This window comes from Lepisosteus oculatus, chromosome 8 (assembly GCF_040954835.1).
Source record: "Lepisosteus oculatus isolate fLepOcu1 chromosome 8, fLepOcu1.hap2, whole genome shotgun sequence".
Classification (NCBI taxonomy): Eukaryota; Metazoa; Chordata; class Actinopteri; order Semionotiformes; family Lepisosteidae; genus Lepisosteus; species Lepisosteus oculatus.
In genome coordinates, this window is record NC_090703.1 from 47,525,079 (window position 1) to 47,540,766 (window position 15,688).

At 50.6% G+C, this 15,688-nt stretch overlaps 2 protein-coding genes across 4 annotated transcripts in view; one reads left to right on the forward strand and one right to left on the reverse strand.

Moving 5' to 3' along the window:
- zgc:152774 (MORC family CW-type zinc finger protein 4) overlaps window positions 1-6,086 on the forward strand; it is a 28,187-nt gene extending 22,101 nt beyond the window's left edge. For all 3 annotated transcript variants that reach the window (XM_069193635.1, XM_069193636.1, XM_069193637.1), the window contains 4 exons: window positions 1,360-1,508; window positions 2,010-2,607; window positions 3,408-3,700; window positions 4,516-6,086. In XM_069193635.1, coding sequence (XP_069049736.1) covers window positions 1,360-1,508; window positions 2,010-2,607; window positions 3,408-3,700; window positions 4,516-4,666 — 1,191 coding nt within the window. In that variant the 3' untranslated portion in view covers window positions 4,667-6,086. The remainder of the gene's footprint in view (window positions 1-1,359; window positions 1,509-2,009; window positions 2,608-3,407; window positions 3,701-4,515) is intronic.
- A 3,570-nt stretch (window positions 6,087-9,656) lies between these two features.
- On the reverse strand, window positions 9,657-15,461 carry cldn2 (claudin 2). The gene is made up of 2 exons (XM_015351642.2): window positions 15,327-15,461; window positions 9,657-12,274 (listed from the first exon to the last, which is right to left on the reverse strand). The coding sequence occupies exon 2, from the start codon at window positions 11,962-11,964 to the stop codon at window positions 11,137-11,139; it is 828 nt and encodes a 275-aa protein (XP_015207128.2). The 5' UTR covers window positions 11,965-12,274; window positions 15,327-15,461; the 3' UTR covers window positions 9,657-11,136.
- Between the last annotated feature and the right edge of the window lie 227 nt (window positions 15,462-15,688).

The window sequence follows — 15,688 nt, forward strand, 5'->3', positions numbered from 1 at the left end:
AAGGACAAAAACAATATAGAGGGACGAACAGCTAATCATCTGAATGAGCAACTTTCCTTCTAGCAGCAGGATGATCAGCAACCCCCTAATTAAGTGTAAAAATTAAAGTACTAACCCACAACAAAGTATCAGTGTAATAGTCCAAATAAGGATGATTAGTGTCCTTCTAGTATATAAATATAGGAAGGATAATTTTGTTAAAAAAGATTGTCCACCCATAAAATTAACCCCCAGTCCACACCTTACCCCTCCAATGTATAACCACATGAGTTCTCTGGACACAGCTTGTGCCTCATGAATCTAAGACTCAGCATGAGTCATATATTAACTATGCTATTATGAATGCAATATTGTTATGCCTGCAGTTTAACTGCTTTTCAGACAACCTTAGTATTTTTGATACACACGTATTAAATATTTTAGGAGAAATATGTCTGGCATGAAATGTTTTCTCTGAACACCTATGGTATTCACATTGTAGAAAGCACGTTTTAGGAAGTGGTGCTTTAGCCTGCTAGGATGCAAAAGTTTGTCAACTCCTAATGTTATGGTAAAATTCCACTTTGGGCTTGCACGGTCTGACACAACTAAGCACTGCATAGCAAGGAATTATTATTCCAAGTGTAACAAGTTTAAGAAATAACTACTCTACTCTTGGTTTTGTTTTTGCACATAGACTGAGCAGAAATGAGGAAGATCGGTGGTCCTAGTTCAGGGCCCTGTGGCACACCACTAATTATTTCACCCCAGTCAGCCCTTCCCCGATCATAGCTATCATCAAGTTCATCATTCTCAAGCATACATAACCTTGTATCCCTACAGTTCTCATCTTGAGAATTCCTCTTTAGTTGTAGAATTTAATCAACTACATTCTAACAAGTAACACTTACCCTATCGTTGACCTCAGTTAAAGAATATGTGCTTTCTATCCACTGTCTCATGGTACTAATATAAAATAACATCTGGTTTTATGCTGATTCTTTAACATTTACCGTATACTAGAACTGCATTCAATAGAAGTAAGACTTTGGAATATTATTATTAATAATAATAATAATAATAATAATAATGATAATGTTTCTTTATTAGCCCTATACAATTTCTTGCATTAGGAATTCGTCTTTTCGCATACCCCAGCTTTTCTCCATGGAGACACAGACACACAGACAGGGAGAGAAGCTTTATATTTATACTGCTTTTACTGTATTTTCCGTGAATGCGTCCCACTGTTCTTGGTGTTTGTTTAACACCTGAGCGTTTCAAACACAGACCAGGTCATCGGACTGCTGGACGGCTGGGGGGGGTTGGGGGGGGGCCGAGGAGCTGAGCACTGAAGCGCGCGTTTGTTTGCCGTTTCAGGAGGGGAAGAACCGGCCAGGCCTGGCCAGGGGCCTGTCTGAGCCAGCCAATCACTCCTTGGGCAAGCAGGAGGAAATGGAGCTGGAGGACGAGGTGGCGCTTGACTATAGCACCCGCAGTGGCGAGGAGGACCACATGGCAGCCTGCAGGTCTGAGCGGCACTGCCCAACAGGGGCGCCCTTCCCAGCTAGAGACGGGAGGAATATTTCAAGCCTGCCCTGGTGTACTGGATTGATCCCCTCACACCTGCAACATTGTTTTCAATTAAAACGGCCATTATCGCCCGACTGCACAAACGCAGCCGATGTTGCTACTAGAACACGAGACACCCACAGCTTAAACTCCCCCCACTTGCACTCTTCAGCTCTGCTCTACGAGTGCAGATTTCAGCAATGTACCTTTGGGAAAATGGTGGTTTTTGTCATTTTTCTTTTACAGTTTGATTTTTGTTTTTTTTCAGGCGGTAAACACTTTGGTAACATCTTTTAGAAAAATCTGGTGGAATCCATCCCGGTGCACAGAATCATAGGACACCTCCTGGCCAGTTTATCAGCTAGTCTTTCCGAGCGCTCTGCGCTGTAGCTGTGTCTTCCTGTGTCATAGCCAGCCGCCTCATCGCCGTTGTCCTGCCTGTTCCTGTCTGTGCGCAGCAACAAGAGGAAGCCGGGGCCGGGGTGGAAGGAAAACAGCCCGGAGAAGAAGCTGTGTTCCGGGCTGGAGGGCGAGGTCCGGCCCCCCCGCGGCGGAGCCAAGCAGGAGAGCGAGGAGGACGGGGGGAGGAAGAGAGGGGGGTCCCGGGAGAGCAGGGAGGAAGAGACCGTGCCTGTGGAGGAGCGGGGCACCTCTCCCAACACAGTCGCGGTCAAACAGGAGCACGGCAAGGCGCCCTCTGGAGGGAGGTCCCTGGAACCGCAGTCCTCGCCAACGGGCATGGCGCTCCCTCTGAGAAAGAAGGAGGCCTGTAAGGCTGCCCTGATCCCAGAGGAAAACCCGGAGTCCATGGATAGGGTGACTCTCTGCCAGAGGGTGGCGCAGCTTGAGAAGGAGGCCGACAGGCTGCGTAGGATCCTGGGGACGCCCCCTCTGCCCCGAAGCCCCTTAAGGGAAGAGGGTCACCCCAGTACGGATCAGACAGCAGAGCTGTGCCAACAGCTCAGCCAGGAACGAGAGCTGCTGAGCCAGGGGCTCTCGGAGGCAGCGGAGAAGCTTGTAAGAATATCCACGGAGAGGGACAAGTACAAATTCAAGGTGAGAGTCGGCTCAGCACCGCGGACAGCAGCAGCGTTGGCACAGTTGACAGCTTCACCCTCCTTTTCATTCTAAAGGAATAAGCCACGATTACTGAAACTCGTAAGACTGGCTGTCCTCAACGACGCACACGGATGGGTGTCGTCAGCGGCACACACGGTCAGGAAGTTAGGGCCACACACGGTCAGGAAGTTAGTGCCACACACGGTCAGGAAGTTAGGGCCACACACGGTCAGGAAGTTAGGGCCACACATGGTTGGGCAGTCTTCTGCGGCGCACACGATCAGGAAGTTAGTGGCGCACACGGTGGGGCTGTCGTCAATGGCGCACACGATCAGGAAGTTAGTGGCTCACATGGTTGGGCAGTCGTCAACAGCGCACACGATCAGGAAGTTAGTGCCACACATGGTTGGGCAGTCATCAACAGCGCACACGGTCAGGAAGTTAGTGCCACACACGGTGGGGCAGTCGTCAACAGCGCACACGATCAGGAAGTTAGTGGCGCACACGGTGGGGCTGTCGTCAATGGCGCACACGATCAGGAAGTTAGTGCCACACATGGTTGGGCAGTCATCAACAGCGCACACGGTCAGGAAGTTAGTGCCACACACGGTGGGGCAGTCGTCAACGGCGCACACGATCAGGAAGTTAGTGGCGCACACGGTGGGGCAGTCGTCAACAGCGCACACGATCAGGAAGTTAGTGGCGCACCCGGTGGGGCAGTCGTCGGCGGCGCACACTGCTGTCTGTGTTAGTGGTCTGTTGTTACGGGAGTCTTGACAACATACCGCGTCCTTCAGGTGATGGAGCTGGAGCAGGAACGGGCCCGGCTGCAGGAGGAGATTGAGAAGAGCCAACAGGAAGTCGTTTTGCTACGCAGCCCCCCCTCACGGGCTGGTGAGGACATCTACTGGGGCAAAAAGTACACGAGCTACCAGTACCACGAGCTGGAACAACTGCGGGCCAGTGTGGATCGCTTGCAGCTAGAGAAGAGAGAACTGGAGAACCGGCTGAGGCAAGCCGAGCTGCGCCTCCAGAGGTGCAGGGAGACAAGGGAACAGAGCACCAGCACGGCCCAGACTGCATCAGACAGGTACTTCCCCTCTACAACACCTAGAGAGAGGGAGCCCTCGCCCTGCCCAGAGACAGGTAACCCCCTCCCTGCTCTGCCCAGTAACAGGTGACCCACCTCCCTGCCCCGCCCAGAGACAGGTAACTCCCTCACTGCCCTGCCCAGTAACAGCTGATCCCACCTCCCTTACCTGCCTAGAAACAGGTAAGCCCCTCCCTGCTCTGCCCAGTAACAGCTGACCCACCTCCCTGCCCCGCCCAGAGACAGGTAACTCCCTCACTGCCCTGCCCAGTAACAGGTGACCCACCTCCCTGCCCCGCCCAGAGACAGGTAACTCCCTCACTGCTCTGCCCAGTAACAGGTGACCCACCTCCCTGCCCCGCCCAGAGACAGGTAACTCCCTCACTGCTCTGCCCAGTAACAGCTGACCCACCTTACTGCCCTGCCCAGAGACAGGTAACTCCCTCACTGCCCTGCCCAGTAACAGCTGATCCACCTCCCTGCCCCAGAGACAGGTAACTCCCTCACTGCCCTGCCCAGTAACAGCTGATCCACCTCCCTGCCCCAGAGACAGGTAACTCCCTCTCTGCCCCGCCCAGTAACAGGTGACCCACCTTACTGCCCTGCCCAGAGACAGTTGTCCCACCTTACTGCCCTGCCCAGAGACAGTTGTCCCACCTTACTGCCCCCGCACTACCACTCCCAGAGACAGGTGACCCCCTCACAGTCCAGCCTACAGACAGGTAAACCCCTCCCTGCCCTGCCCGAGGTGCTGCAGGTACCGTTCTCGTACTGCCCCTCTTCACCCCTCTCCCTCTGTCTGTGCCCCCCCCCAGCGTCGCCATGGTGCGCCTGCGCGACCTCCGGCAGAACGTGGTCAACCTGCTGACCTCCGTGCTGCCCCACCTGGACCTGCAGGGCATCAGCCTGGACACTGGGGACGTGGACAACATCCTGGAGCAGGTCATCGAGGCCAACAAGATCTGATTCTCCCCAAGTCCCCCCCCCCCCCAACACACGCACACACACACACTCGAGAGACTCTGCAGAAACTCGTTAGCCGCCTGTGTGCCTCGGGTGCAACTAGAGCAAGGATGCAGTTGGTTTGCTTAGCTGTCTCTTCCTCCTGTCGTTGAGTTTGTGACTTGTGTTTGTCTCTTTTTGCTCTTGGATTCAGTTGGAACAGGTCTTCGGCCCAAACACATCAGAAGGCGGCGTCCAGTGGCTTTCTCAAAAAAAAAGCCAATTTCTAAAGGTTAACCGGAGTCATTAGCTGTGGCTCCTCTGTGCGTGCCTCTGGAGATGAGATAGGATAAGTGACACTCCCCTGTTTGGGAGGCGCTCTGAGAGCAGATTCCCTCTCTCGGCAGGTTTGCGGTCTGTGCCTTTACTTGTATACCGCCTCCGGCCAGCAGGGGGCGGCCCTCACACCGGGGTTTTTTTATTTTTATTAAACATATAGGATTTACAGATACAAATACAACAAGAGGATCAGAATCATGTACAATTGAAAAAAAAAACGTAGCAGAAAAAAGCATTTAACTACCGGAGGTAATTAAGCAATTATGTGATCAAATTGTATATTTTACACGTATCATATTTTCCTTGCTTTAATATTTCTCAATTATTTATAAAATTTAGTTTCAACAGGCATGCGTTTCCTGTAAAAAATAAAACTCAGCACACAGTTTTTTACAAAACAAAAAAAAACGTTTTTCTTTTAACAACATTTCGAGTACCTCTGGCATTCATGAAAAAGACATACGCAAAAGCAAATAACTAACTCTAAGACTGTCTAAACTATTGAGTTTTTCGAAGAACCAGAACTATAACAGTCCTTAATACCTGGAAGGCGGGTTTTTCCTCGAAAAGGTCTTTGTGATTTTTGTCACGTTTTTCTTTTCTTCTTCTTCTTTTTTTTTGGTAAAAAAAAAGTAGTTGGGTGGAAATTGCGTTTTGAGTTTAGCCGGTAGTTTGTCTATTACGTCTCCTCGCGTTTTAATTTTCTCACACATCGCAGACGTATTTTTTTTCTATATGTGTATATATATGAGTAATTCGATTTTATGTAGGATTTCAATCTCCAGCAGCCTGTTATGGGCCATCAAGAGACATTCGTAAGATGCAGGTAAATGTAAGATCGCGAATCTAACCTTTTATGAAGTATCCGTGACCCAACATCTGGGCTCAGAGTATAGAGTGATACACCCCACGCGCCAAGTAAACTCTGACAAAATTCTGGATTTCACTGTAGAATACCGATTCTTACGTGTTTTATTTATTGTCATTTTTTTATACTAGATATGTCATTTGTACTACTGTGTGTGGGGGAAAAAAAATATGTATTGTTACTGTAAGGGAAGTTTCCTTTTTTAACGATACATATAAAACAGGGAACATGTTACAAGCTGTTGTCGTGTCTGTCCTGTCCGTGAGTGTTGGGTTGTGTCGTGGGAGCAATGCACCGCCATAACCCACACGTGTCCGTCAGCTTAATTCTTTCTTCTTCTGTCCAACACGGAGTGGCGTCTTGCTTTGCCCGCTTTCGGCTTGGCGGTCTGGCTCTCCGTCGCCCCCTGGTGGAGACTGCCATGGCTGCGCGCCCTGCGTTGGCTCGGGTCACACGCAGCGCTGCGGCTGTCTGTGTGCGCGCTTTGGGCGAGAGCCCACATCCAGTCCTTGAGGTGCAGCAGATAACGTGGTAACAGGGAGCCGTGGCTGTAAATATTAACCGAGAGAGGAGGACCTGAACTGTACTCCCCCTGCTGCGTGTGTGTTTGTGGTCTTTCTGTTCCGCGGTCAAAGAGTTCACAAACGTTGCCTTCGAAGAAGCATTAGCAGTTCAGTGTAAACAGGGCGCACATCTGCTTGGGCAATCTCATGAGCTCTGACCCAGTGTCACATCTGAGGTCTGCTTTTAGAAATAATTAAACCACATGTGCTGCTAACCCGAGGAGGAGGAAATGACGCTCCCCCACTCCGGCTTCCTGTCCAAATCCAAGGCAAACCTTCGGTCGCAAGGTCTCGCGGAGCAAAGCCAGCGTGCGGTTTGCCAAGGTCATCCCCAGCCATCACTTCTCGGAGGAACTAGCAGGGAAATAGAACGTGCCGCCCTGTTGCCAGGACCTGAAAAAACCGAGGTCCTGACTCTGTGGTCATTAAAAATCCCAGGGCGTCTCTCGAAAAGAGTAGGGGTGTAACCCCAGCGTCCTGGCCAAATTTCCCCATCGGCCTTTATCAATCATGGCCTCCTAATAATCCCCCTCTATAAATTGGCTTCATCACTCTGCTCTCCTCCCCACTGAGAGCTGGTGTGTGGGGAGCGTTCTGGCGCACTATGGCTGCTGTCGCATCATCCAGGTGGGGCTGCACACTGGTGGTGGTGGAGGGGATCCCCATGACCTGTAAAGCGCTTTGAGTGGAGTGTCCAGAAAAGCGCTATATAAGTGTAAGCAATTATTATTATTATTATTATTATCTTCTCTCAGAAGCTGCCTGCTGGAGGAGACGGGCAGTCAACGTGCTGTCGCTTCTTTGAACAAGTGTCGGGGCCCATCTTAGTGACCCGAGCTTCCTGCTTTCACCTGAACTACAGGAGGATTTGTTGGGTTATGAATACTGAAAAGAAATGAGCCGAGACCGATGACTTCTTCAGTTCTGGGGACGCTGCTGTGTTGCAGCATGTGAGGCAGATGGCTGCGTGCAGCTCACAGGCGGGCCGGCCCGGTGACCGTGCCGGCCCATTCCAACACAGGAGTATGGCAGTACCCTTAGTGTTGGAAAGCTGCTGGGGGTAACAGAACTTCCCGATACTGGGGCAGAAGAACGGACTTCGCAGGCTTGGTTCGTGCCTTGCATGCGTCAAGGCGTGACGAACCCCCAGCCCCGCAGGAGCCCCAGAGTAACTGAGCCGCCTTGTGCTGCACACTAACTGTGAAATCGTCAAGTTGAGCAGAATTACAATGACGAGAGCGCAGGGTAAGAGCTCGGCCTGCCCTCCCTGACGGTTTCATCGGTGACGGCGGGTTTTTTTCTTTTTCCAAGTTTTTAATTTGCGACAAAGATCATTTCGGTGCTCGGAGGGGTGCGCGTTTGACTTTGGTCCCGGAACCCCCCGGTTGTTTTAAAAATCGGTGCAGCGGTTGGGCGGCCCAGGTTAGAATAAAACGGCAAAATAAATCAACAGAGGAGCAGATCGGCTGGATTGCTGCTGGAGGATGTAGCCCTGGACACAGCTGCAGCAGCTCGCGCTGCCCCGAGTCCGTGTCCTGTCCTGAAGGAAAACCATGCCAGCGCGCCCTGGACCTCCCTGGCAGCTGACCGGAGAAGGGAGTGGACCGGCCACAGCAGGGCACCTGGCAGAGCCTCCTTGAAGACACAAAGCTCAATTCAACAGCTCTTTCAGCTGGGAGCCTCGGACAGCTCTAATTTGAGATCTGTGCCTGTGTGCTGCCCTGCTCGGTCTCAGACCTGCTCGCACGTGTTTGGAGGAATGATCCTTCAACGTCGGTAAACCTTAGACCCATACAGTGAACCAGCTTTGATACTTTCAGTTTCATTTTCAGTTTGCCCAATGGACTACTAATCCACGTGGATACTAACAACCATGTGGGCTAGTTCTATCCCCTTGACTTCCTCTGGTTTGTTATGTTGTTATGTTACTATATATTGTGATTTTGAACTTCTGTCTGTAATACTCAGCGTTACAGCAGCCTGCAGCACTTGGTTTACAGCTGCTGAAAGCTACAGCCCAACGGTTGGAAACGGGCCCTGGTGAGCTTGGCCTTATCTCCAGTTACAGGAACGAGATAGCAGCCTGTTCTTCCTGTAAGACAGAGGCGGGCGGGCCGTTAACGATCGTCACTCAGCTGCACGGTTTCGGCGCCTTCACTTCCCTCCTGGCAAAAGAGCTTTTTACAAACGCTCTTCCTACCGCGGTGCATCAAACGGGTAAGCGCTGGAAAGGAAGAGGCCGAGAGCTCAAGACGTTCCGTGCTCTCTTGACACCCCACCCCTCGCCCTCGCCCTCGGGCGTTGCTGTGGAGACACGGAACGCTCGGGACGGAGAGTCGGCGCTACGCGGATGCGCAGCTCATTCCAAACTGCAGTCTAGAAATGCGCCAATGTCACAGTACCACTGTAAACACGTGTAAAGGCACAGTAAAAATGATCACCGTGTGATCTCTTTTTTCTTTTAAGTGAAAGTGATCATTTCTGTGCAGCCCGTTTCTGGTGGGTGGTGGGATAACCCCAGAACACCTGCACCCGTGAGGAAGATCGATAAGGAGCTCCGGCCAGCGGTACGCCTGAAGAATGAAGGGCCGTCAAACTTTTCGGTGCAGTAACACAGTGAAGGAACATCCCTGCGCGCAGTGCTGGGGGTTGTCACTGGACCGAGGCGGTGTCTCGCAGCGACAGCGTGCGAAGCGCGAGGAGAGAGAGTGTGTCTGATGTAACTTCTCGCAAGCCCTCCGTAAACGCGCCCCCGCGGGCCTTATCTCACCCTTATCATTTGCACGTGAGGGATTTCGTGCCTCTCGGAGCAGAACCCACCTGTAGGAAGACCTCCGCTGCGAGCACGGCGGCAGTGTAGTGGCAGCGCGAGCCAGCTAATGGTCTCCACCCGCCCCGCTGTCGAGAGGGCGCGCGATGCTTATTGACAGCTTCGTTCACGTTCGTGCGTGCTGGCAGATCAATAGACTTTCCGAACAAATCATGGTTGCAGACTCGGAATTGGAATCGGCATTGTCGTTTTCTTGAACTTAATTACTTCATCGGGACTTAATGAACGTGTTTTCTTTCTTCCTTTTCCCCCCAGCATGGAATAAACCTATTACTGGTTCCTTAATTAACCTTTGCCAAGATGAGCTAATTTAGAATAAATTTAGAAAAGATGTGATTCAACAAAAGCTAAGGTCCTCGTCTGCAACTGTGTGTTGTTCTGCGTGTAACAAAACGGCAAACATTGAGACTATGGTAAAAAAAAAAACGACTTTTCCCCTTTATTCAGATATATTTATACACTTACATAAGCCACGGAAGTGCAGTCAGGATGCACTGTTATTACAGAGCTCATGTACACCTCTGGTAACAATTCTCACAAGACTCAGTTCCGAGAATCAGGTTTTGCAACCCGGGCGTATCGACTGTCCGACCCCGGGTCCCGAGACGAGCTGTGACTGGCGCGTGAAGCCGCGGGGGGTCTCACGCACGTGCCGAAGTCACCCTAAACCGTAAATGCGATTTTGGGAAGGTTGTCACTTTTTTTTTTTCAAATTCGTTTGAAAAAAAAAAGCGCAACCGCAAAACAATCCTGCTGACACAAGAAAACAAGTGTAAGGAGGTATTTTGGAGTTCATTCAAGTTTTGCGGCAATACTTATCATCGGAATAATAATAGCGCATGCTGGAGAACCTTGCGGTGCAGCTGATGAACCAGGCGTTAGGAGTCACCTTCTGCTGCTGCGCTCGGCGTTTCCGCTGCCTGAGCCTCTGGGAGGGGCTGTGGCTAAGCTCTCCCACAGGGGACGCTACCGGAAGAACCTACCGACTTTATTTAAAAGAGAGCCTCGCGTGCGCCGTAGCAGCCTCGGCTTAAACAGTGCTGCTCGTGGGATATTCCGTCCACCGGCCGCATTGAGAGTTACTGGGCGGCAGACGGGCTGAGCTTCAGCTGGGCTCCGTGCTGTCACAACCAGGCGCTGCACTGGGTGACGAGCTCAAGAGGAACTCGAGTGTTTACTCACTCTGGTGAAAATGAAACATCCAGTCAGTTCGTAACCATCAAGATCAGACCTTGAGCTCCAGTGCTTTTATTAGTGATATAGTGACTGACTATAGCGATATCACCGCTATATACAGTGGTGTACATAGATCAAAAGAGCTATGTACACCATAGAGAATCATTTTCTTCATATACTTTTTTATGTAATTTGTAATTTCAAGATGATTTATGTTAGTTTTGTGTTTGGAATTGTGTAGACTGCCAAAGATGTCAAGTGAAAGCTAAAAAAAAATGAGCAGCTGTATCAAAACAGACTCTTTAGCAGAATACCGTTGTAATAAATTCATTCTAAAAACTGCTAACAGTTCTCCATTATGACATTGCTCTGTCCCATGTGTCCAGGGGTTTCACAGTGTGTTACCCACTGAATTACTGCACTGTCCAGTCCTGCAGGCTGTATCACCACTGAATTAATGCACTGTCCAGTGCTACAGGCTGTATCACCACTGAATTACTGCACTGTCCAGTGCTACAGGCTGTATCACTGCTGAATAACTGCACAGTCCAGTGCTGCAGGCTGTATCACCACTGAATTACTACTATGTTAGGGCACTGTGCAGTTAGACAGTCCTGCAGGCTGCTCCCTGGCTCCTTACTTTTCGTCCCCCTGGAGTGGCCGTGGCGGTCTTGTCCGGTCTAAGGCAGGCACCCTGTGGGCTGGGGTCACCCAGAGGTCAGACGTACCCCGTGAGGTCGTAGCCACTGGCGCCGCGCTGCCCGGGGGAGGGCGTGGGGGCGCTGCTCCTGCTCTGCTCGCTGTGGCTGCTGTGGGGGGGGCTCTTGCTGGCGGCGTGGACCCCGGCGTGCGCCAGCGGGTTGCGGAAGGTCATGGCGTTGGCGTGGGCGCGCGGGTGGGGGGCGGAGGACCCGGGGTAAGGGTACCCCGCCATGCCCCTGCCACCCCGGGGGCGGCCCCCTCGGCTCCCTCTCAGCGGCTCCTCCCCACAACACGACAGGCACAGCACCCCCCCGCCCATCAGGGACAGGAGCGCCGCCGCCATGCCCACATACAGACACTCCCCGATCTCAGACTTGTAACTGGAGGGCACGATGGGATTGTGGAACAGCTTCACCACCTCGTTGGTGGTCCAGGCAATGGGCACGAGGCACAGGAGCCCCGCTAGGAGCAGACAGCAGCCCCCGGCCCCCGCCGCCCGCGGCTTCACCGGCTGCCCCTGCAGGCAGGTGGTGCACTGCATGCCCAGGCAGGAGACGGCCAGGCCCAGCACCGACAGCACGCAGGACATCACCATCATGGCGCGGGCGGCCTGCAGGTCAGCGGGCAGCGCCAGCAGGGAGTTGTAGGTCTCGCACTGGAAGCTGCCCGTGCTGTAGTAGGCGCACTCCATCCACAGCCCCTTCACGTAGCCCACGGCCGTGATGATGTTGGAGCCGATGAAGGCCGTGGTGCGCCAGTAGGGCAGGACGGTGGACACCAGCGTTCCCAGCAGCCCCAGCAGCGCCAGCAGGAACCCCACCAGCTCCAGCCCTGCCGAGCCCATCTGTCGGGCAGGTACCCGTGCTCGTCTGCCTTCCTCCCTGTGCTACCCGGCTCCTGGTCGCTGTGCTGCCGTGTCCTGCCCGTCTCCTGTCTTCCCAAATCCAATCTTCTCTTCCTCCGTCCGCAGCGTGGGGAAGCGCTGAAGCTCTATATCCTCCTCTCCTGACTTTTATGATCCCCAGTCAGTTTCTCTGGTATTTCTCTTCCTCAGGTCAGATCATGTCGGTGGGATGGCTGTGTCCGGTGAGCCTCTGTGTGTTTGTGAGAGAAAGCTCAAGTTCAGCTCTCTCATCTCTCTGTTGTCTCAACATCTACAGTATCAATACAGGAACACACGAGAAAAACACACACATATATTTACAGCTAGTTAAACATTCACTGATCCCAGATAAATCCATTCAAACAGACCTTTGGTTTGACCAAAATATAGGATAACAGCTTTTATTGGAACTGCAGTAAATATGTAATGCCCCCCCCTCCCCCTTCCCCTCACTGGTCAGACTGCAGCTTGACTGGAAAAAATAAAACTAGGACCTAAAACCCTCTTACTAATATTATTAATACCCTGTTTCGGAAACAAATTCTTTAATGTTCCTGAAGCTAAACAATCTTCCCTACTCCTCTGTCCCTGCTGGCTATCCTCCAAGGTTTTATCTGTTGTTTGACCCAGACAGTTAATCAATAATCAGACCGAATTGTAAATCTTTAACCTGTGGTGGAGCTCTCTACAGGTGCCCCGAACAAACTCTCTTTGCCACCTCCCATCCCAGTGAGTCGCTAACACCAGCAGCAAAATGCTTGCGTCACCTTCAGAAGCATTGCTATCCATTAATCCATCCAGCCATACGAAATAGTATTAACGTAGTTGTGATTCTTTGACTATCTCTTTTACAAATTCTTGTTGAACACCGATTCATCCTGCAGCTGCTTTGCAGGTAGCAATACTGTTTCAAATGAAGGGTGGCAGCACTTCTATCGTCTATAAATATTTCCGGCTGCTTTCCTTCCTTTCATCTGTATTATAGTCATTTATTTTAATTAGTTAAGAATAAAATATATGTTCTGGGTAGGACCCAAAACTGACAGTGAATGGTCTATAGGTTTTCCAAAGCTAGGCGGCCCTGGTATCAGTTTCTGGGTAGCTGTCTGTGTGGAGTTTATATGTCCTGCCTGTGTTCGCATGGGTTTCCTCCAGGTGATCCTGTTTCCTCCCACAGTCCAAAGACATGCTGGTGGGTGAGGTTGCTTCTGGGAAAATCGGCCCTGTGGGAGTGTGTGTGAGCTTGTATCTGTGTGTCCCCCGCGATGGACTAGCGTCCCACCCAGGGTGTGTCCTGCCGTGTGCCGGTTGCTTGGCGGGACAGGCTTGGGGCTCCTCTGTGACCCTGAATCGGATAAAGTGATAAGAAAATGGATGGATGGATAGATGGGTTTTTTCCAATGTTGTTTCCAGAGAATTAAAAAAATAATCCCAAGGTTCTTACATCTGTTCCCCTTTTCCCGAAACAAACATAAAAAATACTGGCGTTTGTAGCCAAACGTTTTGCATATTTTTATCCTGCAGAACTCCCTCAGAAATCAATTCAGGATGTCTTTGGCAGAAAAGATAAAGGATTCCTTGAGGGGTTTTTGGAAACTTTTGCTCAAAATATCCTGCATGAATCTGGCACATATCCTGAGGGAGTTTTTGCAGGAAGTGCGCAAGACTTTGAGTCTTGGGTGGTTTCCCAGAAGCTGGCCTGGGAAATGGCTCTGTCATATTGATAGGACAGCACAGCATACCTCTGTTCACACGCACAGAGATAACAAGTCGACTTCTTTTAAGACTTAGACACCTGGAAATCGGGTAATTATTTTATTGCCTGGTTATTCCACAGTTTCGGTCTTAGAACTGTTTGATTTTCACCATCCCTGACCATGAAGCAGGAGCAGTCACTCATTCTGCAGGTGTGTGAGTCAGGTAAGTGTCTGTATGTACTCCAGGCCACATTGGGCAGGCTTTCCTGCTGGAGAACAGCCCGTCTGTATTGAGGTGTTCCGATCCATCAGGGACACAGGGAGAGAAACACAAGTGCTCAGCAGGGATACTGTTTTGTTTAAGGGAGTTTCAGCTCACCAGACTGGCTCAGCCTCAGAGTCAGCGATTGCCGGAACCTTAAAATGAAACTAATCTTTATTGAATGTCCTTCACCGTCGAATCAGTATCTAGTTCTAATTTAAATCTGTTGTCCTGGATTTCATTGCCTCTATCACAATGACAGGCAGTTTCAGACCCTAGGTCTAGTCCTAGCCTTAGTGCTAACCCTAACCCTAGCATTAAGCATGAACCCAATCCTAACATTAACCACAATTGTAATCATAGCCCTAAATCTAACCTTAATACTATTCCTGGTCCTAATGCTGGATTTAGCTTCACTCCACAATAGCCAAAGTCTTAACCACAACCTTAACCTTAGCCATTATCCTGTACCTGTTCTTAGTCTGTAGACTAGGCACACAGCTGTCATAGAGAACTACTGAAAAAATGTTAGGGTCAGTCATGAGTTAATCAGATTACTGGTCAGCACAAGAAAGCACAGAAGAAGGTTTCTTCCCCACATACAGACTGGACTGGCACAGCCCCTTTGTAAAGCCAGGTCATGGATGCTTTGTTTCAGTGTGTCTCATTATTATGAAGCAAAAAGAAATTAACCCAGTTTGATGCTCAGACAGCTGCATTTTCATGGATCTCCATCGCAATGCGGGTACATGACAAAAAAGGAGTTTCCTTCCTCTCTGAATCAGCGTATCTCCAAGGAAAAGCCACAGGTAAGCCCCCTTTTTACTACTATAGGCATTTAATAGGATTTGCACAATCCTATGGGGTTTTCCTGATGCCTTACCAGTATTGTGCAGATGCTGCAGTCAAATGATAGGATTATCAGAGGGCTTTCACCGAAAGACAATGATCTCACTCCTAGATGAGCATCTGATTTTGCTTTTCCAACAAAGACACGAAAAACACCCAGATTAGGCTTCTCTGGAATAAACATAGTGTGTATAGTGAGAGGGATTAACAATGCAAAAAACATACTGTTACCAACACACATTTGTTTTGTTTTTAATGCCTCTCAGAACAGCTTCATGGTGATACCGATTATAAGGCACACGAAACAAAACATTGCGGAAAAAAAACATCTCTCACAAAGGGAGCTGAAATAATTTAAAGAAGGAAGGACAAGGGCAGAAGGAAAGAAAGGGGAGAAAAGGGAAAGACAGGCTTTTGTCCGCAGGGTTTTCTGAGAAGATGGAAAGACCGGGGGATTTCTAGCAGGTTAGCATTCAGAACAGCCCCTGGCAGGACACCTAAACACAGGCACTTACCGTGATGCGTGTGTGGCGTCCACATCGCAGGCTGCAGGATGGGCAGGGAAGCTGACAGGCTGGATCTTTCCAGTGCAGAAACTGCAGGACAGTAACCCCCAGGCCTGCCCCTCCAGTAGGGGGTGGTATTGTACTTCTGGGGGCTGGGCACGAAGGAGAGAAGCAGACTTACCGTTTTCCTGTTTCCTGGCTGTTCCAGCCCCCTCCCTCCTGGATCAGATCCTTCACCTCTCCCCTAATTCCGTGTCACATGTTCGGGGGCAAGGTAATCAGATTAGCTCCCGATCCAGCTCCTGTCTGAGTGAAGTGGTCAAAGAGCACTGGGCAGGCAGCACTGTGTACAGCAAAACTAGACAGGGCTC